General features: G+C 35.8%; 1 protein-coding gene across 2 annotated transcripts in view; it reads left to right on the top strand.

The window, feature by feature from the left end:
• Positions 1 to 21,989, top strand: part of vps13a (vacuolar protein sorting 13 homolog A) — a 122,052-nt gene that overhangs the window by 93,462 nt on the left and 6,601 nt on the right. For both annotated transcript variants that reach the window (XM_056246900.1, XM_056246901.1), the window contains 13 exons: positions 379 to 460; positions 588 to 657; positions 742 to 856; positions 2,497 to 2,610; positions 5,377 to 5,522; positions 8,843 to 8,924; positions 9,030 to 9,143; positions 10,312 to 10,387; positions 11,523 to 11,686; positions 13,314 to 13,359; positions 13,477 to 13,600; positions 14,671 to 14,785; positions 19,627 to 19,712. In XM_056246900.1, the coding sequence (XP_056102875.1) occupies positions 379 to 460; positions 588 to 657; positions 742 to 856; positions 2,497 to 2,610; positions 5,377 to 5,522; positions 8,843 to 8,924; positions 9,030 to 9,143; positions 10,312 to 10,387; positions 11,523 to 11,686; positions 13,314 to 13,359; positions 13,477 to 13,600; positions 14,671 to 14,785; positions 19,627 to 19,712 (1,334 nt within the window). The remainder of the gene's footprint in view (positions 1 to 378; positions 461 to 587; positions 658 to 741; positions 857 to 2,496; positions 2,611 to 5,376; positions 5,523 to 8,842; positions 8,925 to 9,029; positions 9,144 to 10,311; positions 10,388 to 11,522; positions 11,687 to 13,313; positions 13,360 to 13,476; positions 13,601 to 14,670; positions 14,786 to 19,626; positions 19,713 to 21,989) is intronic.

Below are 21,989 nucleotides of genomic sequence, written 5' to 3'. Positions count from 1 at the left end.
AATAAAGCGAAATAACTGAGAAAAATGAGAAATAGTCCTCAGATGCCATGTCCGTAATTTATAGCAAAACATCTAGCATTAATCCGATCTCAACCAGATTCATTAAAAGTAGTTATTTCTCCACCACCTGCGTGACATCATTAACCAACGTGGTTGAACGACCAGTTTGCAACAATACGGTTTCGGGAAACAGTCGTGACTAGCCAGTTTATTTCTTCAACGATGCATCGTACTTCAGTAGTCAAGCAGTGAGTTACGGCGTTGTACGGGAAACACACCCCTGGTCATTTATCTGACTTTTTCATATATAACATACAAATTCATATATTTTTTATGGTCAGTGCACAGAATATTATAACGCCCCTGTTCACTGATCAGATCCAAAACCAGTTGCCTGGAGCCATATTCCCATTTGTGTTCTACCCCGTCAAACCACCCAAGTCGGTCAGCATGGACTCAGGTCAGTTCATCCACGCAAAACCATATGAATTTTTATTTATAATTATTTATATTTTTATTTAATTGTTTTGGGTCCAACAAATCTGGAATGATTACATATTATTTTTTTAAACTTTTTTTTATTAAAGAGCCGAAACCGCTGGCTGACGTCAGCATCATCACCAGAGCAGCCGGACACTCAGACATTCTGCGCATCAAGTGCGGTTCCTCTCTGTTTCATTCCTCTCACTATCTCTTGCTCTCAAACAAATGGCAAAACATGTCTCATTTGTGACCTTACAGGTACTTTAAAGTGTTGATTCAGGAGATGGACCTGCGGATGGATCTCGGGTTCCTCTATGCCATACTTGAGCTTCTCACTGCCGAACACGCCAGTGCTGTCACATCCGAACAGGAGGTAATGCTCCTATAAAACCTCAGAAGTGATCGATATGAAGTGCTCTGAATGGGCTGCAACTCCATTAATGATTCGTCATACACATCACCGGAACAGCTTTCCCCCATGAGAGATTTGATGCTTGAAATGTAACAGTCTAACTTTATTTAAAGTTACTTTAAATGGTGCAGTTTTAATTAGAACACCTCTCTATTGATGCTTTTCAGCACTGAACTATATGAAGACCTCTAAAGCCAAATCTGTCAAAAACGAGATAATAATATTCGCTCATCAAATACTTTCACTTCAAACTCACTAAATCCCAGCCTCAGCACATTCAGAAACGCTCCTTATGTATGGAATGAACTTCAGGGTATATCATATATGAAATATTTACTATCTTTAGCTTCATTTAAAACCCTTTTAAAGTCTGTTTTCATAGAACGGTGTAAATGTTTTAACAGTTGATTAGGATTAATATTGCTTCTCAGATATGGGTACTCTTGTTTTGTAGTTATGTTGTGTCATATTACTTTGTATTTTTGTTTGTGCTGCCTATCTTGACCAGGACTCCCTGGCAGAAGAGATATTGTATCTCAATGGGACCTTCCTGGTAAATAAATAAATAAATAAAACGCCGGTACTCGGGTAGAAACCTAAACATAGGAGCCTGATAAAAATGTTAATATTAAACAAAAACTTTAGATGGACTTAGAGGCTTTTGCATTTGAAGTCTTCAATTATGTTTATAATCACCTACATTTTCTCTGGTTATATTTTTATATTACATACACTACCGTTCAAAAGTTTCAAAAAATAAAACATTACTTTTATTCTGCAAGGATGCATTAAATTGATCAAAATCGACAAAAGACATTTATATGTTGCATAAGATTTCTATTTCAAATAAATGCTGTTATTTTGAACTTTCTATTTCTATCAATGAATCCTGAATAAAAGTGTATCACGGATTCCGCTGAATAATGAAGCAGCACAACTGTTTTCAATATTGATGATAATCAGAAATGTTTCTTGAGCAGCAAATCATCATATTAGAGTGATTTCTGAAGGATCATGTGACGCTGAAGACTGGAGTAATGATGCTGAAAATTCAGGCATTACATGAATACATTTAGTACATTCATAAAATCTATTTAAATAGATAATAAATACAGGTGAAACTCGAAAAATTAGAATATCGTGCAAAACTTCATTTATTTCAGTAATTCAACTTAAAAGGTGAAACTAATATATTATATAGACTTATTACATGCAAAGTGAGATATTTCAAGCCTTTATTTGCTATAATTTTGATGATTATGGCTTACAGATATGAAAACCTTTTCACAATTTTCTAATTTTGAATTTGGGGTTTTCATAAGCTGTAAGCCATAATCATCAAAATTATAACAAATAAAGGCTTGAAATATCTCACTTTGCATGTAATGAGTCTATATAATATATTAGTTTCACCTTTTAAGTTCAATTACTGAAATAAATGAACTTTTGCACCATATTCTAATATTTAGAGTTTCACCTGTTATGCAGCCTTGGTGCAGCCAATGTTTCAAAAACATTGAAAAAAATCTTTCTGACCCCAAACTTTTGACCGGTAGTGATTGGATCTGTTGTTGTGTGTCTGGTGTGGTGTTGGACTTTAGGTGGAGTTGTTTGAGAAGGACATCGAGTATCTGAAGACTGAGTTGAATCATGTTTCAGCCACGGACACGTCCCCCATCAGCCTGTACGAGTACTTCCACATCTCTCCCATAAAGGTCAGTTACCAAAACCTATGGACATTTTCACTGTGACCACACAGAAATATTAAAGGTTTAATATTTATTCATTGAAGGCCAGGGCTTGACATTAACTGCCGCCAACACACCAAATGCGGGTGGATTTCAGCATTTTAATGCAGTCACTCCTACTAGCGACTTTCGCAGGTTAAATTTGATATATAATATGTACAGTCTTCAATTTCAGTCTTTTAAAAAGGCATCTGAAATAATAAACCAAGTGCAATGTAGTGTTGTCAAAAATATAGATTTTTCAATATCAATACTGAAATGCCTTAGACACATCCAATACTCATTTCCCGCAGAATAGACACACGATACCAGCTACTCTCTCTCTCTCTCATCTCTCCGACAGCGAGTGACACACAAACCCGCCTCTCCTCACTCACTCCTTTAATAAGCTCCGGCTGAATATTGTTGGTGTTACAGAGCTTGTGTTTCGCCGTGGGATTGCGAGTATTGTGTATAATTTTACTCATTCCCGCAGATGTTGTGCTCACACCCAAAGTGCGGCACATAAAGCCGCTTCTCAGAACTAAACTGAGTTCTTTTCCGCTGCTTGTTGCGCTTAAACAGTCAAATACACATAACATATACATATCATATACATAACAGTCAGTCATGTTTTAAGTGAAAGTAAACCGTTGAGAAAGAAACGCATGTGTAACAGTATAATGTGCGTCAGGTCTTAAAGTGACAAATTATGAGATAATATTAAAAATATCTATATGGCAGGTTTTCCCCATGGTATCGATGTCAAAATTGTGGCCAGTGAAAATGCTGAGTGGATTGTAACTTTGGAAAACCACCAGTCACAGCGACTGCTGAGCAGTGTTGTGTGTAACGCATTACAAAGTAACGCGTTACAGTAACGTAACTACTTGTTCGGGTAAAAAGTAGTGTAACGCGCTACTACTGAAAATTTGGTAACGAAACGTAGTTCCTTTTTCAATTTGGCACAACGCTACTTTTCCCAGAGATAGATTTGACAGCGATCTCCGTCATTTGACAGATTTGACAGCGATCGCCATCTCCGTAGTGAACGCCTACAGAGAGAAATGCACATAGTGGATTACATAATCAGAGAGTAGCCTATTTCTTTTCGTTTTGAATTGTTTCGTTTAAAGACATTTCAAGCTTTCTATATAGATATATTTATCATGTCTGTGAGGCATACGCTGAGTTTCGGTTCATTTATGATGAGATGCTCCAGTTCACGCGCAACAAGTGACCGCGCCGGCGCCTCCATGTGATGATTATATTGTCTGCTATATTTGCTTCTTATTTATTAAATCCAGGCAATTGGTTGATACATTTTTTTTTTTAATTAAGATACAATTTATACAAAACGAAATTCATTTTAAAGAAAGGCTTTCTTCAAAACAAAACTTAATGAAGTGGTCAAAATCATGTCTGACCCACTCAATGTCTCCCATATCGCTCATCCATCTTACTCATGCTGTTCACTTTTCATGATCAACATAGATGGAAAAAAAATAACATTATAATATTTTAACAAATATGAAACTAAATGCGCTTATTTAATGGCTACAACACGTATAGCCCTAGACTCTCTATTTGTACAAATTGCTGTGCATTCATTTAATTCTGAATTTTGCACACATAAGTTGAAAGGCATTGGTTTACGTGCATAGTAAAACATATCTGCAACATTTATCAAGTTCACGGATAATTGTGCGTGCATTTATTAATCATTATGATACTAAAATCATAATAAAGTAGGCTATACTATGTACAAAAAATCAGATGAGCCCAGAATATGAACGCAACGTGTTTAATTATACGTTAAGCATTTTCCTCCCATAGAAAACCATTATAAGAACGCTTAATGTAGATTAGAATATCCCCTTATTATGTCGAAATAACAAGATAAGTTTTCTTTTTTTTTCTTCACCATGCGGTTCAGGACTTCCATAGAATACAGCCTGAATATAATTGCTTCCAGAAATTATTTTTGGGGGTGCTAACGGGGTGCTTTGGTCTTTCTTGGGGGCTTTCTTTCTAGCCCCTCCCTAGCGCCGCCCATGCATATGCCTATCCATCAACGGGCATTTCTTCATAAATATTCAAAATTTTGATTTATGCATTTATGGCATTATATATGGCATTATGCATAGTAGAACTTTATGTAGGCCTACACATTTAGGGACAGATATTGGGTTCTGCCCAAAGTCAAGCAACATAAAAGTAACGTTATTAAAGTAACGAGTAACGTTAAAAGTTACTTTCTATATGGGGTAACCAAGTAAAGTAACGGATTACTTTTTTTTAAGAAGTAACGAGTAACGAGTCACACTACTTTTTAAAAGTAACTTCCCCAGCACTGCTGCTGAGCAAAAGAGTAAATGTAAAGCCCTGTTGAATGCATTTTTAAAATCATTTTTAAAACAGTTTTTATTAATTAAACAGTTCATTTTAAATTTTTTATTAATATTTATTAACAATGTTGAAATGAATAGATAGTTCAAAAGAACAGCAGTTATTTGAAATAGGAATATTTTGTAAGATTATGCCTGTACTTTCAGTTTTGATCAATTCACAATGCACAAACATAAATGTTTAATATTTATGACAAACTTTGGTCACTGAAGACAAAATCTTGTTTTCAAAATCAACACATTTTGTGTGTGTGTAACTGTGTGTGTGTGTGTGTGTGTGTGTAACTGTGTGTGTGTGTGTGTGTGTGTAACTGTGTTTGTGTAACTGTGTGTGTGTGTGTGGCAGCTTCACTTGAGTTTCTCTCTGAGCACCGCTGGTGAAGACGGGAATAAGAAGGAGAGAGAGGCCGAGTTCATCCCCGTTCAGTCCCTCCACCTCCTGCTGAAGAGTATCGGAGCGACGCTCACGGACGCTCAGGACGTCCTCTTCAAGTACGTACACTGACTTCACAGCACTCGTTCTCACTGCGGCCTCACATCCCTGCAGTTCCTCTTTCTGCCCAGCCAAACCCTCAGATCACACATCGGGTTTCTGTGGATTTCACGGGTGGTTGGATGCTGTGAAACTCCCACTTCACACACTCACACTGTCCTCTAGTGGACAGACAAAAACAAGTTAGCTAGAAAAGAAGCTTGTAGAAAAACTCATTATCAGAAAGGCATCTTGGTCAGTAGCTCTACAGTCCTCAGAAGGAAATACTAGCATGCCAATCTTACTGCACTCTGAGCAGTATCTGTTGTATGCTAGTTTTATTAATATACAGGTGAAAAATTAGAATATCGTGCAAAAGTTCATTTTTTTCAGTAATTCAACTTAAAAGGTGACACTAATATATTATATAGACTCATTACATGCAAAGTGAGTTTATTTGTTATAATTTTGATGATTATGGCTTACAGATATGAAAACCTTTTCACAATATTCTAATTTTGAATTTGGGGTTTTCATAAGCTGTAAGCCATAATCATCAAAATTATAACAAATAAAGGCTTGAAATATCTCACTTTGCATGTAATAAGTCTATATAATATATTAGTGTCACCTTGTAAGTTGAATTACTGAAATAAATGAACTTTTGCACGATATTCTAATTTTTCGAGTTTCACCTTTACTATTATAGTTTTATTTATTTATAGTTCAGGGTTCCCGCGGATCCTTAAAAAGTCTTAAAAAGTCTTAAATTAGATTTTTAAAATTTAAGACCATAAAAAGTCTTATAAAGTCTTATTTTTACTTATGAAAGGTCTTAAATTTTAGATGACACTTTGATTTAGAAATATCTAAAAGCTTTCCAAATTAAAACTATCTAATTAGCGTACGTATTTTTTATTTTTTATTATTCTATCTTTGTGGATTTGCTAGTTCACGTGACATTTCGCGTCACTCGCGAGTCGCGGCAGCATAACTGTCTTCTGCACGCGAGAGGAGAGAAGGAGAAGAAAGGTCGTAAATGTCAGTTCAGTTGTAAGTTCATTCTCTATGTGCGTACGGTGTGCGATGTGTATTGTCTATTATGATATTGTAATCATTGTTTTAACAATGTACGAGGCACTGCGAGCTGACATCGCATTTGTCTCTCGTGCTTTCACTGCGTGATGTGTGCAGTGTAACTGTTATGTCCCCAAAGTAATTTTTGTCTTATATTTATATCATATTATGTTCTTATATTAGAATATCACATCAGAAAGAGTGCCGTTTTCCCGTGCACGATTCCAAGTGTGATATTTATGTTATACAACTGTTAAATTAACAATAAGTTAACATTGAAACTACTTTTTAGACACAATATTGTTAATATTGTTTGTTTTCCCTTTATTTCGCCGACTATAATTTCAAAATGAAACCGTAGCAGAGTCTCAATGCAACCGACAGCGATGATTTCTTGACTGAAATCCGCGTTTTGAACGAATCACTCGCTTCTTTCCCGAATGAATCAGCCGTGTGAACGAATCGGTTGAATGAATGACTCCCTCAACTCACTTATTAAGACAGTGATTTGCCGCTGCGGTTTCATATTTAAAGTACCCTTTAAATAAAACGTTAAAATTAGAAATCATTTCATATTTAAATATTGAATATTGATTTAAAAATATATATCTCATAGCTTTATTTATGCAGTTGTAAATGGAGTGTAAATATATTAATGCCGCTTCTGTCACCTCTGCAGTCTGCACTGCAAAGATGGATTTTGATTGAATGATTTAATTTGACTGGTAACAGTGGTACTGTATGATTATTATATAATTAAGTATTATTGTATAATCACTGTATAATTTAATTTGAATGATAGTATTTGACATTAAAGGTGATGCATAACTCTAAATAAGTTTAGAAAAAATTTCCAAATATAGGTGAAAATGCCCTTGAAAAAATCAATTTAAGGTGGCAAATATTGTCCCTTAATCAAAATATTAATTTCTGTCACTGCTGTGAACCGACCACTGCATAGAATATGAAAAATATGAATATCTTCGTGAGTCAGCTGTCAACAACAGACCTAAACCAGCCATGGCAACAGCACAAAAACACAATCAGTAAAATATCATCTAATTATTATCAACAAAACGTTGAAAATATCAAGATATATTTGTCAATACTGCACCGCCCTAATATACGGTATTAATTTTGATTTCTTAAGGTCTTAAAAAGGTCTTAAAAAGCCTTAAATTTGACTTTCAAAAGTGTGCAGGAACCCTGTAGTTCATTTTTATTCATTTTTGGTATGTGCTTTTGTCATTTTTATTTGTTTATTTTTTAAATAATACTACAACTCATTTAATTTATTCTTATTTCCAATTTAGTTCTAGTTCAGTTCAGGTTATTTCGGGGGTTTTCGTCATTTCAGTTAGTTGGCAAAGCAACGTTTTCATTTACTTTAAGTTTTTCCATTTAATATTTGTTTTATTTTAGCTTGACTTCAAAGGTTTTTAATAGTTTTAGTGAATGATAGTAACCCTCAGCTGCTTAATACTTGTTAGAAATGGTATGTGAATCAATATGCAGTGTGTAGTATGCATTGTCATATACAGTAGCCCCGTTATGTTGCATGTCTAATCAATTAAGTACTAGATACCAGATATCATCTCATATATATTTATATGTTTACTTTGTGTTTTGGTCCATTTTTGTGTGAAAATGTCAAACAAAATAATTTGTTTGATATTGTGTTATAATATGGTCCAAAAGTTAAGGATATGTTTTGACAGAAGTCTCTTCTGCTCACAAATACAGTAAAAATAACTGTTTTCTATTTTAATCTATTTTAAACCCTTTTGATCCTTCAGAAATCAGTCTAATATGCTGATTTGAAGAAACATTTCTGATTATTATCAATGTTGAAATAATATATTCATATTTTTGTGGAAAATATTGATAGTTTTTTTATGAATAGAAAGTTCAAAAGAAATATTTTGTAACTTTTGTATCTTTTTGATCACTTTAAAACACTTTATTGTGTCATTGATTGATAAAAGTATACATTTCGTACTGACCTTCGTAAAATTGGAAAGTCAAGGGCATTGAATTGTGGGATACGGTACCCAGTGTAGTGTAATATGTTACTGTACTGGCAAATGTACAGTAACAGACCACATATTTTGGCCAAAGTAGTAGGTTTTGAGGATATTCCAGACATACTGAATTGTATACTGTGTACAGTGTGTATACGCTGTACTACAAAGATATGAGTAATATTTATCCAATTCAATTTTTTACATTTAAATGTATGCATTTGTATCCTTTCTTTCTCTAGACTTGCCTTTTTTGAGCTGACGTACCAGTTTCGCACCACTCAGCAGCTTCAGTGGGAGGTCGTGCGCCATTACTCCAAACAGGTGACCTTTCACCTTCACAGACTGCTCTCTGATTTCAGTGTGTTTAAAGCATACAATACGAGTAGCTGTTTTTATGTATCTGTGCTTGTGTCTTATGTGTTTTAGGCCATCAAACAGATGTATGTTCTGGTTTTGGGTTTAGACGTCCTTGGGAATCCATTCGGACTGATCCGCGGTCTGTCTGAAGGTGTCGAGGCCTTCTTTTATGAACCGTATCAGGTAAAACTAACTCTTCACACACAGAGATTGATGAGATGCAACATTTGTGACCCTCTAAATGCAAGTTTTGAAATTAAATGAAAGTTCCAAACTGAAAGTTTTTTTTTTACTGAGCACAACTCTTCAGTTATTTATATGTGTTTATATTTATATTTATACATAGTTCTATTTCTCCACTGTGTGGAGAGCAGGGTTGTTATTATAGTTAGTTATTAAATTTAAATTAATTAAAACTCAAAAAATAAATGTGTTACTTGAAATAAAATAAATGTTTACTGAAATAAAAAATCTATAAAAAAACTTTCATTTATTAAAATTTATTTTATTTCAGCTAGTTGCCAAAGTATAATTTTTTAACTTGATATACTAAAATAACTAAAACTGAAATAAATTAATATAAACTATATAGACATTTAAAAAGAATAAAAAATGACAAACTACATTTTTTTTTATTAAAATGAAAACAAAAAAATTCACAAATAAAATGTGTGTGTGTATATATATATTATATATATATATATATATATATATATATGCATATATAAACCATAATAGCATCTGTGTTTCCATCCAACTATTTTATGCAAATTTAGGATGGAAACACCAAGATGCACAGATTCTAAAAATGCACATAAAACACTTTTCTTTCTTTTTTTTGGTCCGATAAGACGACATGCATAAACTACGATGGAAACACATTTACTGAATAAATCCCTCATGTGATTTAGCCTCAACAGAGGCTGTGATTGGATAACTGGACTAACCCGCGGACCAATCGCAATCTGTCATCAGAATGATTTGGTTTAATTCACTCCAGAAGCGTCTCACACAATTGTATTTCCAAACACCAGAATCCCAACGCAAGAGCACATGACAGCGTTTATTGCATAATAATAATAATAACAACGAAAGTCATTCATGGTGTAGGAAAAAAGAGCCACAGTGGCTTCCTTGAATGCAAAATCTTTCATTTTTATTATAGATATTTTGCGCCAATTTACTAGGAAATGCAGATTTTATACTCTTGAACACATGGGATGGAAACGCTGCTTCACAACTTTAGATGGGAACAGCTCAACAATACTCAAAAACTACACTGGTGACGAGTACGTAGTGTGTTTTACTGGCCTCAACCGTGTGTGTGTGTGTGTGTGTGTGTGTTTATCAGGGGGCCATACAGGGACCAGAGGAGTTTATGGAAGGAATGGCACTCGGGGTGAAGGCTCTGGTTGGAGGGGCTGTGGGTACGTACTCCCTTTTTGCAACATGCAATTATAGTTGTGAGTAATCTTTGAAGTTATGAATTCACAGACTCTTTCCTTAAATGTTTAGTTCACCCAAAAATTACATTTCTGTCATTAATTACTCACCTTCATGTCGTTCCAAACCTGTAAGACCTTCGTTCATCTTTGAAACACAAATGAAGATATTTTTGATGAAATCCGAGAGCTTTCTGACCCTCCATAGGCAGCAAAGTCATAGCAACTTTAAAGGCCCAGAAAGGTAGTAAAGACGTCATTAAAATAGTCCATGGGACTACAGTGAGTGGTTCAACAACAGGGTTCCCACGGGTCCTTGAAATCCTTAATTTTGTGAATCTGAAAAATATTAAAGGCCCTGGAAAGTTTTTGAAAATAAACATACATAGATGCTTGAGAGTGCTTGAATTTATTATAAATATATATAGTTTTCTGGAAAAAATTCCATATTCCCTCCTGTCCGCTAATTTGTTAATTCGCCAACACTTCGTGGCCTATACATACTAGCTTGCTTGATTTACATCAGTTCCGCGCATTTACAGTACGCGTTACGTTAAGTGTTTCCCATACTTTGTGTTGTACGTCGCCATGATGTTCTCGTGCGCACGAAACTACTACCATAGTACGTCAAACTTTGTTGTTAGACACAACAAATGTGTCCCCACATTAAGTCCTTAAATTTGAGGCTATTGGACCTGGAAAGTCTTTGAAAGGTCCTTGAATTTGAAGTTAACCAAGGTGTGGGAACCCTGTATCAAGCGACGAGAATAATTTTGGTGTGCAAAAATAAAACAATAAAACGACTTTATTCAACAATCTCTTCCACGTCATTCTACTACGCTGTTGACGGAGTGTAAACAGTGCGCCACTTCCTGGTTCTACGCCAGAATGCCGGCTTATTATTGGCCAGCTCCTGAGTCAGCATCACACACTTGTTTCGTGGTGCTCATGTGACCAGCGTCGGCCAATAGTGAGGCGGCGTTCTAACGTAGAACCAGGAAGCGCTGCACTGTTTCCACTCTGTAGAATCGAAACAAAATTGGAGCATGAGGTTCAAATCAAGTATAACCAGCAATGTTCCACTCAAATTCGGACCTTTTTTTCTTCGTCCTCTCCTCAGGCGGTCTGGCCGGAGCCGCGTCTCGGATCACGGGAGCGATGGCTAAAGGTGTGGCCGCCATGACCATGGATGAGGAGTACCAGCAGAAGAGACGAGAGGCCATGAACAAGCAGCCCAGCGGACTGAGAGAAGGACTGACGCGAGGAGGGAAAGGACTGGTGTCTGTGAGTCAACACGCGTGGCAAAGTCATTTTATTTCTATAGAAAACACAGGTTGACAAGTGTGCTTTACATAACTTATAAGAAGCAATAACAATAAGATACTAACATTAATAATACAATAAATCTGATAAACACTTAGGGTCAGATTTACTAAACAGGGCAAATTAGCGAGAGCATAAAAGCGCAGAAGTGGAAAGTTCTGTGCGTGATCTACTGACGACACACACATTAATGAACACAGAACCAGCCGGATCATTTCCATAATGACCAACGCAGTCTATCAAGAGCAGTGCAAGTTAGCATCTGGTTTAGAACAATGTCGCAATACAAGTAAATTGACGAAATGCAAACCTTAGGTAAATCACGTTGCATGATTCATTTAAATTCTCTCCTCACATAATTTCAGCACCTGAAAGGGAATCTCCTACAAATGCATATGCAATAAAGTCAGCCACAAAAATAACCCGTTCACGCCTTTTCAGCGCTAATTAATCACTCGCCGCGGTTTCATTACAGATTGGCACAAAACGTTTGTGATATTTTTTAAATGTCAATAAAAAACTATTGCGAAATGACTGCATTTACATTAACTGATGTTATGCGACTAAAACGTCCTTTTTTTCTCTGGCGATAACATTCCAACAATCATGGCAACGGATGTTAGTAGGTTTGCGTATATCGCAGCCGCCGCACTAGCCATTATTATTAACTGAAGGAAACGTAGGCGTGTTATCGCAGCATTAATGGCAAGGAAAGACTCTTATACTGTGAGCGGCACATTTGAGTGTTTCTCCCTCCTTCTGCTTCAATTGTGGCATTTCTTTGTTCTTTGCTGTAATACTTTTGTCTTTTATGAGTTTAATAAAGAACTCCGTCTCGTCTTCTGTCCAAACATACACGCCATCTACGTCAGGTGACCTGTAAATGTGCAAAAACGGGGAAATATTCCCTTTTCGAATTGCCTGAAAAACCACCTCATCCGAGCGTAAAAACTTTTTTGTGACATGGGAGTTTTTGCAAAATTTACATGTTTTCATTGGGCGTATTTTTTTAATTCTCAATTTTTCAATTTGCGCAATTTGAAGGGTAATGGAAACGCGGCTACTTTAATAAATCCTGACAGTAGTTTTTTAATGGCAAAAGAGGGTTTGCACTGGAGCAAGCTGTTAGTAAATCTAGCCTTTATTCTATTGCGATTTCTCTAAATTCTAGCCAGTTGATAATACCTAGAATATCAAAATCAACTGCAGGCGGTAGATCCTTCTCCTTTTAACCTCGTTCAGGGAGCAGAAACACTCGACTAAAAACTCTTTAACCTGGCATACACATAACACATTATCACATTTCTGTAATTCAAATCCGTTAAAGGATTGTTAGGCGGCATAAACTAGGTCAACCGGAACCAGGAACACTTCCTGTAACACCCGATACACTTGTTACATTGTAAGAAGAATGGCATCTACACTAATATTAGTCTGTCTCATCCTTATCAGTTGATCAATTAATGTGAGTTAATTGATCAGCATATCATGTTAATAATTTGATTAAATAAAAATGTAATTGATTGACAGCCTACAACTGCTGTCATTTATTTGGAGTCTGTCTGTAAATATGATCTCTATCACACAGGGTTTTGTAAGCGGCATCACTGGCATCGTGACTAAACCAATAAAAGGTAAAGTTACAGACCAGCGTTTGTGTTAGCAGTATTTCAGTGTCAACACTCATCTTACCTGTGTGTCCAGTTTGACAGGCATGTCATGAGTGTGTGTGTGTGTGTGTGTTCCTGTAGGAGCACAAAAGGAAGGAGCGGCGGGTTTCTTTAAGGGTGTGGGCAAAGGCTTGGTTGGAGCTCTGACCAGACCAACAGGGGGCATCATTGACATGGCCAGCAGCACCTTTCAAGGCATCAAAAGGTGCTCAATATGTCTGTGTATACATACACACACCTGTGTATACAGGTGCATTGTAGGGCTGGGTATCGATTCAGATGTTACAATTCGATTTTCGATTTCGATTCTAAATTTGATTTTGATTGTCGATTCGACTCAATGAATGCAGATTTAATACAATTCCTATATTTATAAAAAAAAGAAAAGTGAACATAAGTTTACAAGTGGTTAATTAATAAAAAGAAATTAAGAGCTACAAACCTGTATATTAAACACTCTTTATTTTAGGTGCACTTGGGTACATTAAAACAGAACCCAACTCTACACTCACCTAAAGGATTATTAGGAACACCACACTAATACTGTGTTTGACCCCCTTTCGCCTTCAGAACTGCCTTAATTCTACGTGGCGTTGATTCAACAAGGTGCTGAAAGCATTCTTTAGAAATGTTGGCCCATATTGATAGGATAGCATCTTGCAGTTGATGGAGATTTGTGGGATGCACATCCAGGGCACGAAGCTCCCGTTCCACCACATCCCAAAGATGCTCTATTGGGTTGAGATCTGGTGACTGTGGGGGCATTTTAGTACAGTGAACTCATTGTCATGTTCAAGAAACCAATTTGAAATGATTAGAGCTTTGTGACATGGTGGAAGTAGCCATCAGAGGATGGGTACATGGTGGCCATAAAGGGATGGACATGGTCAGAAACAATGCTCAGGTAGGCTGTGGCATTTAAACGATGCCCAATTGGCACTAAGGGGCCTAAAGTGTGACAAGAAAACATCCCCCACACCATTACACCACCACCACCAGCCTGCACAGTGGTAACAAGGCATGATGGATCCAAAACAAACATAAAATCTCTCAGCATAAGCTGTAACATGGAGGCTGCAAGCCAATGAACAGTGGAGGAAAACTAATACTGGCTTTTGGGTAATAGATAAAGAAATAAATATGGGAAAAATCGATTCGTGGCGTTTGAGAATCAATTTTGAATCGACCACATTTAAAAAATATATATATTTTTGCCCAGCCCTAATGCATTGTCGGGGAAAGTCTTCTGTGATTGTGATGTGTTTTCTCATTCAGAGCCGCAGAGACGTCTCAGGATGTGGAGAGTTTGCGTCCTCCTCGCTTCATCCACGAGGACGGGGTCATCCGGCCGTATAAGGAGAGAGAGGGAATCGGCAGTCAGATGCTCCAGGTGACCTGAACACTTCTGCCTTCACACTCCTGGGCTCAAGATACTGGCACTGCATTTATAAACGTGTTCAGAACACACGATAATAGGGCAAAGAAATGGGCAGTTGACATGTTCAGAAGAGAGTATACAATTTAAAACAACAAATAATAGAATAAAATAATTACGTATTGCAAGATTTGTTCTTTTGTACTTCTACTAAAATATTTAAACAACAGCACTATTTAAATTAACTACAAAAATGGTAAATATCTGAGAGATATATAAACTATAAAGCAAAATATTGGAGTCGTTTGGGTCTCTTCTGCTCACCAAGGCTTCATTTATGGGATTAAAAATACAGTGTAAAAATATTATTACAATTTTAAATAACTGTTTTCTATTTGAATGAATTTTAAATTTAATTTATTCCTGTGATCAAAGCTGAATTTTCAGCATCATTACTCCAGTCTTCAGTGTCACATGATCCTTCAGAAATCACTATAATATGATGATTTGATGCTCAAGCGTATGATTATTATCAATGTTGAAAACAGTTTTCTTGTGGAAACTGATACGTTTTTTCGTTTAAAGTTTAAAACGAAGTTTGAAAATAAATCTTTTCGTAACATTTGAAAAATGTCTCTACTGTCACTTTTGAACAGTAGTGTACATTTTTAATATTTATTTATTTAAACAACATCTTGGTGATATATCCATGTCAGCAACCCAGATACGTATATACATAACATATATATACACAATAACATGATTTCTGGTTTATTTGCAGTTGTTTCTTGCTCTAAAATACTTTGCCATTATCTTGAACACCCACCGCTGTCATTAAACAACCAGCTTTGACCAACATGAGTTGTCATGCTTGTCCAGGCTGGTTTCATGTTAGTCTAGATTGTGGACCAGTGAAGCTTGTCAACAGACCAGTCTTTCTGGTGAAGCTGGTTGACCAAGGCAATCTTGCAGTTTAAACTAGTGAAGAAGAATTATCGCCCAGCATCCAAAACACAACAGGAAGCAAAAACACTAACACCGTAACACGGACCAAAGGGTTTGTAATTTAACCATCAGATGTAGTTACATTACACACAGATGTGTAAAACTTTGTGTTTAAGCTACTTTATGGATGTCAGATCCTTGATGAAAACTTTATTGACATTTGTTGCAGATCCAGATGAGCATTTGCTTTTACTCTGAATCCTTGCTGTTCCCTTAAAGCCAAAAGTATACTTGGTTTTTTTTTTACACATATGCTACCTTTGAAGGTATACTCCACTTGATAGCGTGCTGCGTGCCGGTCGACACGTGCACTCTTGATAGTTTCATCTTTGTCCAGTTGTGATGTGTTGTGTAGCTTGTGAGAGTTGCAGAGATTAGCCTCGGTAGTGTTAGATGTAGTGTGCAACAGGGCTAAAGGCAAACATGTGCTTTTCACTGCTCCTAGAGTGTATGATTGCAGAAAAAATGTATGTGTTTTTATTGAACATTGATGGAACAACCGATTTTGTGTGAAAATACTTCATAAAAGTGGTTAATTTTGTTTAAAAGTCTTATACAGGTGAAACTCGAAAAATTAGAATATCGTGCAAAAGTTCAGTAATTGAACTTAAAAGGTGAAACTAATATATTATATAGACTCATTACATGCAAAGTGAGATATTTCAAGCCTTTATTTGTTATAATTGTGATGATTATGGCTTACAGCTTATGAAAACCCCAAATTCAAAATTAGAATATTGTGAAAAGGTTTTCATAAGCTGTAAGCCATAATCATCACAATTATAACAAATAAAGGCTTGAAATATCTCACTTTGCATGTAATGAGTCTATATAATATATATTAGTTTCACCTTTTAAGTTGAATTACTGAAATAAATGAAGTTTTGCACGATATTCTAATTTTTCGAGTTTCACCTGTAAATGTATGAGGTGCCACAGACTCACTGGGTAAAACCAGCAAAAGGCACACAGTATTGATACAAAATACAAGTAATGTGTTTTTAATAATGTCTAAGTTAAATCACTTTAGCAAAGTATGCACTATTTTTGGTTTATTTTGATAAATAAAATGATACATTTTTGTTCAATAAATATACTGTCATTAAAATGTTCATTTTAAAATTACAGAGATTCTGAAAGCATTGAATGAGATCCCATAATATAGTTTTACAGTGGTAACATTACATCATATTTCATTATATAATATGATTAATATCATATTTTTTAATATGATGGTTTCATTATAAATATGGGGATTATTTCTAAGATGGACACTCGACTTAATATGATATTTACCATCTGAATCTAACCATGTCATGTCAACAAATGGAAAAGTCAGACAGATATGTATTATCATGTTTATTATTGTGTCTTTCGCCCCAACAGCAGCGGCGCATTTTACCCCAAATATCATACTTTTACATATTCTTCCATCATTGAATAACTATTGCTTTATTGACCTTGAACAAAACTGAAAATCATTAACAAGACCTTTGTCTCAAAATATAGATATCAATTTGATCGATTCTCATTTGCTACATAAATCTACAACATTTTTAAAAAACATTAGGTATTAGATCAAATTAGCGCAGAATCAACTTTGCGTTACTGTCCGCGATCAGACAAATTTCCACTTGCATCAAAAGCGGTTATTATGAAAAGTGCTGAGCTGAATTTTTGTGCCGTCTAGTGGATTAAAAGAGAATAAAGTCAAATGTAGCGTTTACCCCGGTGCGCCTTCAGCCCCGCTGTACTTTACTAGTAGTATTAGTGGAGTATTTGCCGGGCTGTACTTTACTAGTAGTATTAGTGGAGTATTTGCCCGGCTGTACTTTACTAGTAGTATTAGTGGAGTATTTGCCCGGCTGTACTTTACTAGTAGTATTAGTGGAGTATTTGCCCGGCTGTATTTTAGTAGTAGTATTAGTGGAGTATTTGCCCGGCTGTACTTTACTAGCAGTATTAGTGGAGTATTTGCCCGGCTGTATTTTACTAGCAGTATTAGTGGAGTATTTTCCCGGCTGTACTTTACTAGTAGTATTAGTGGAGTATTTGCCCGGCTGTACTTTACTAGCAGTATTAGTGGAGTATTTGCCCGGCTGTACTTTACTAGCAGTATTAGTGGAGTATTTGCCCGGCTGTATTTTACTAGTAGTATTAGTGGAGTATTTGCCTGGCTGTACTTTACTAGTAGTATTAGTGGAGTATTTGCCCGGCTGTACTTTACTAGCAGTATTAGTGGAGTATTTGCCCGGCTGTACTTTACTAGTAGTATTAGTGGAGTATTTGCCCCGCTGTACTTTACTAGTAGTATTAGTGTAGTATTTGCCCGGCTGTACTTTACTAGTAGTATTAGTGAAGTATTTGCCCCGCTGTACTTTACTAGTAGTATTAGTGGAGTATTTGCCCGGCTGTACTTTACTAGTAGTATTAGTGGAGTATTTGCCCGGCTGTACTTTACTAGTAGTATTAGTGTAGTATTTGCCCGGCTGTACTTTACTAGCAGTATTAGTGGAGTATTTGCCCGGCTGTACTTTACTAGTAGTATTAGTGGAGTATTTGCCCGGCTGTACTTTACTAGTAGTATTAGTGGAGTATTTGCCCAGCTGTACTTTACTAGCAGTATTAGTGGAGTATTTGCCCGGCTGTACTTTACTAGCAGTATTAGTGGAGTATTTGCCCGGCTGTACTTTACTAGTAGTATTAGTGGAGTATTTGCCCAGCTGTACTTTACTAGCAGTATTAGTGGAGTATTTGCCCAGCTGTACTTTACTAGCAGTATTAGTGGAGTATTTGCCCGGCTGTACTTTACTAGCAGTATTAGTGGAGTATTTGCCCGGCTGTACTTTACTAGCAGTATTAGTGGAGTATTTGCCCGGCTGTACTTTACTAGTAGTATTAGTGGAGTATTTGCCCAGCTGTACTTTACTAGCAGTATTAGTGGAGTATTTGCCCGGCTGTACTTTACTAGCAGTATTAGTGGAGTATTTGCCCGGCTGTACTTTACTAGCAGTATTAGTGGAGTATTTGCCCGGCTGTACTTTACTAGCAGTATTAGTGGAGTATTTGCCCGGCTGTACTGGTGTTGTTCACACTCTCCTCTCTTGTCATGTTCACAGAGCAGAACGGCTCTCTCTCAGTGGAGTAGCACTGACACTGATGAGGACGACGACAATACGCTCACTTTTGTGTCCTTTTAATTGCTTTTTATAGATATTCAGTTTGATTGTGTAATTTGCATCTGAATCTGAATAATATACAATGTTTAAGTAGATGTAAATATAGCTGTTTTATGATTAGGAATCTTGGTTTTATTCCTTCAGATGTTTTGTCCCACACCATCATCTGTCATTTTTCCTGAATAAAGTCTGTTTCCAAGTGCGTTTTTCCATCATTAACCCATTCCACACCCATCAATCCCACTATGCATTGCAAAATTGTTTTGCACAAAGTACTACTCTGCGCTGGAGCAGGGGTGTGTACTGTGACTTTAGTCTTCTAGAAAACATCGTGACTAAACCTTTGCTTATGTTTTGCATTGAATTAGAGTCTTTTCACTAGGGAAATTCTAGAAATTTTGCATTCTTGCATCCAGAACACGTTCACATAGGCAATGAGAAAGTGCACAGACACTCATATTGAACGGTAAAAAGAAAAAAATTGGTTTTAGGGTTCCTAAAACTGGTACATGAGTAGATGATGTTGAGGTTTTGTTTTCTTCAGTTCTTGTCATTATATCCACTCATCACCATATTTCAGAACATGTCGGAACATGATTCACAGGATTGTGTTTTTTATATATAAATATATATATATATATATATTAATTGGTTTCTCCATTTGGTTTGTAGAGTATTGAAAATGGACGGTTTGCCAAGTACAGGTACTTTGCTCATGCTAAGGTGAACGAATCAGATTTCCTGATGATCACTAAAAGGTAGGTGGATTTATAAAAAAAAAACTGATTTTGCATGAGCTATATGTCACAAGAGCACATTTAGACATACACAAGTACTGTTAAGCATGTCACCGGTCACTTATTTGTTCTCTGCAACTCATTCTGTGTGCAATAATATCACAGAAACACAATCTCACTTTAAAACATTTTTAAAAAGTTAGCGGCGTTAACGCAGGTTTTATTTACAGTAACCCTGTGAATCTCTCGTAGTTAAAGCCAGGGTTTCCACGAAGTCTCATCAGCTTTCTAACTCTGCCTGAATGCAGTTTAACGCTCTGTACTGTGGCGTGAGAGATCGCTGTAGCAGCGCGAGTCGTCTCTTCCACTTTACTACAAGATATAGCCCCAAATAAACACCTGAGGGAATGTTGAAAGTGCATATTACTAAAATAAATCATGTCTCATCATGTAATCACTCAATCAGTGTTTCTATCACGGAAAAATGCCAATAAAACCGCTTGTGAGCAGTATAGTCACTTCACGTTACAGTTACCTCAGAAAAGTTATCCAGTGTTCACAGTTTGTTAGTTAAAACCCATTTAAACCCTTAATTGCTGTTAATTATTTATGTATGTTTGAATAAATCTGTCATGAAGATTAGTTTTTATGAAAACTTCCTTTTGTGCAATTGAAACTCAGTTTTTATTTGAGTGTGATTGTTTTCTGAAATATGTTGAATATAATAGAATATATGATAGATTGGGCTCTGTTATTAATTTTAACCTGTAATATTATAGTAATGTACCAAAATCGAGGGTTCTCTGCATGGATTACAGCTTTAGTTTGGAGAGATTTGAAGTTGACGTGTGAAATATTTACAGATGAATCATTATTGAATTGAAGACGGTTATCTCGCTGTCTTTAGTGCTAGCGTTCGACAGCATGAGAACATTTGAATCAAATCTCGAGATATTTGCCAAACTATCGACATCTGCAATGTCATTCTGAATAATCGGTGTAATGATTTTGTATTGGTGGATCTCTACTTCTTTTTTGAGCAATGGATGTGTTTGCATGTAGCCTTACTATCTAAAGCCTTCATGTAAACAGCCTGAGCTCAATCCAAATCATATTTCAAGGGGTGGTGTATATCCTAAATAATAATTTAGGCAATCCAACTATTATCCACAGTACCTCGATGCATGGGATTCATTCAGATTGATGAAAATCAGTGCATCTAAACATACCAGAGTTTTCAGTGGAAATTATTTTACACAACAAAACGTTTTGGTTGCTCAAAGGTTTAGTTCACCTAAAAATGAAAAAAATGTTCATAATTTACTCACCATAATATTGTTCCAAACCTGTAAGATTTTCATTAATCTTAAAAAAAAAGAAAAAAAAGTCAGGTAAATAAAACTTTGAAAATCCAAGAAAGTCATAAAGGCGTCATACAATGAATCAAGCAGTTTAATCCAAGTCTTCTGGAGAGACGTGATCGATGTATATGACATATGACCATGTGATGCGTTCTGTGAATGTGTTTATACATGAATAAATTCAGTTGAATCTGTTTATCATAAAGCAATCATGTCTCTTCACACGACTCGTATGGATTCCTTTTATCCGCCTCTATGATCTTTCAGTGGAAGGACAGAAATCTCTCAGCTTTCATCTGTGTTTCGAAGACTAACTAAAGTCTTATGATGACAGAATTTTCATCTCTTTGAGCAAACATTTACTATATTGCTCAAACTCAGGGTCAGAAATCTCACCTAACACCTAACCCCAAATATTAAACACAGGCATATAAAACTTTCCCATATCCCCAAATATTAAACACAGGCATATAAAACTTTCCCATATCCCCAAATATTAAACATAGGGATATAAAACTCAAATATTAAACATAGGCATATAAAACTTTCCCATATCCCCAAATATTTAAAATAGGCATATCAAACTTTTCCATATCCTCAAATATTAAACATAGACATATAAAACTTTCCCATATCCCCAAATATTAAACACAGGCATTTAAAACTTTCCCACATCCCCAAATATTAAACATAGGGATATAAAACTCAAATATTAAACATAGGCATATAAAACTTTCCCATATCCCCAAATATTAAAAATAGGCATATCAAACTTTTCCATATCCTCAAATATTAAACATAGACATATAAAACTTTCCCATATCCCCAAATATTAAAAATAGGCATATCAAACTTTTCCATATCCCCAAATATTAAAAATAGACATATAAAACTTTCCCATATCCCCAAATATTAAACACTGGCATTTAAAACTTTC

Source organism: Rhinichthys klamathensis, unplaced genomic scaffold (assembly GCF_029890125.1).
Source record: "Rhinichthys klamathensis goyatoka isolate OS25496 unplaced genomic scaffold, OSU_Roscu_1.1 h1tg000040l_1, whole genome shotgun sequence".
In the NCBI taxonomy this organism is placed as follows: domain Eukaryota; kingdom Metazoa; phylum Chordata; class Actinopteri; order Cypriniformes; family Leuciscidae; genus Rhinichthys; species Rhinichthys klamathensis.
This window is presented reverse-complemented; position numbering and strand designations above follow the sequence as displayed.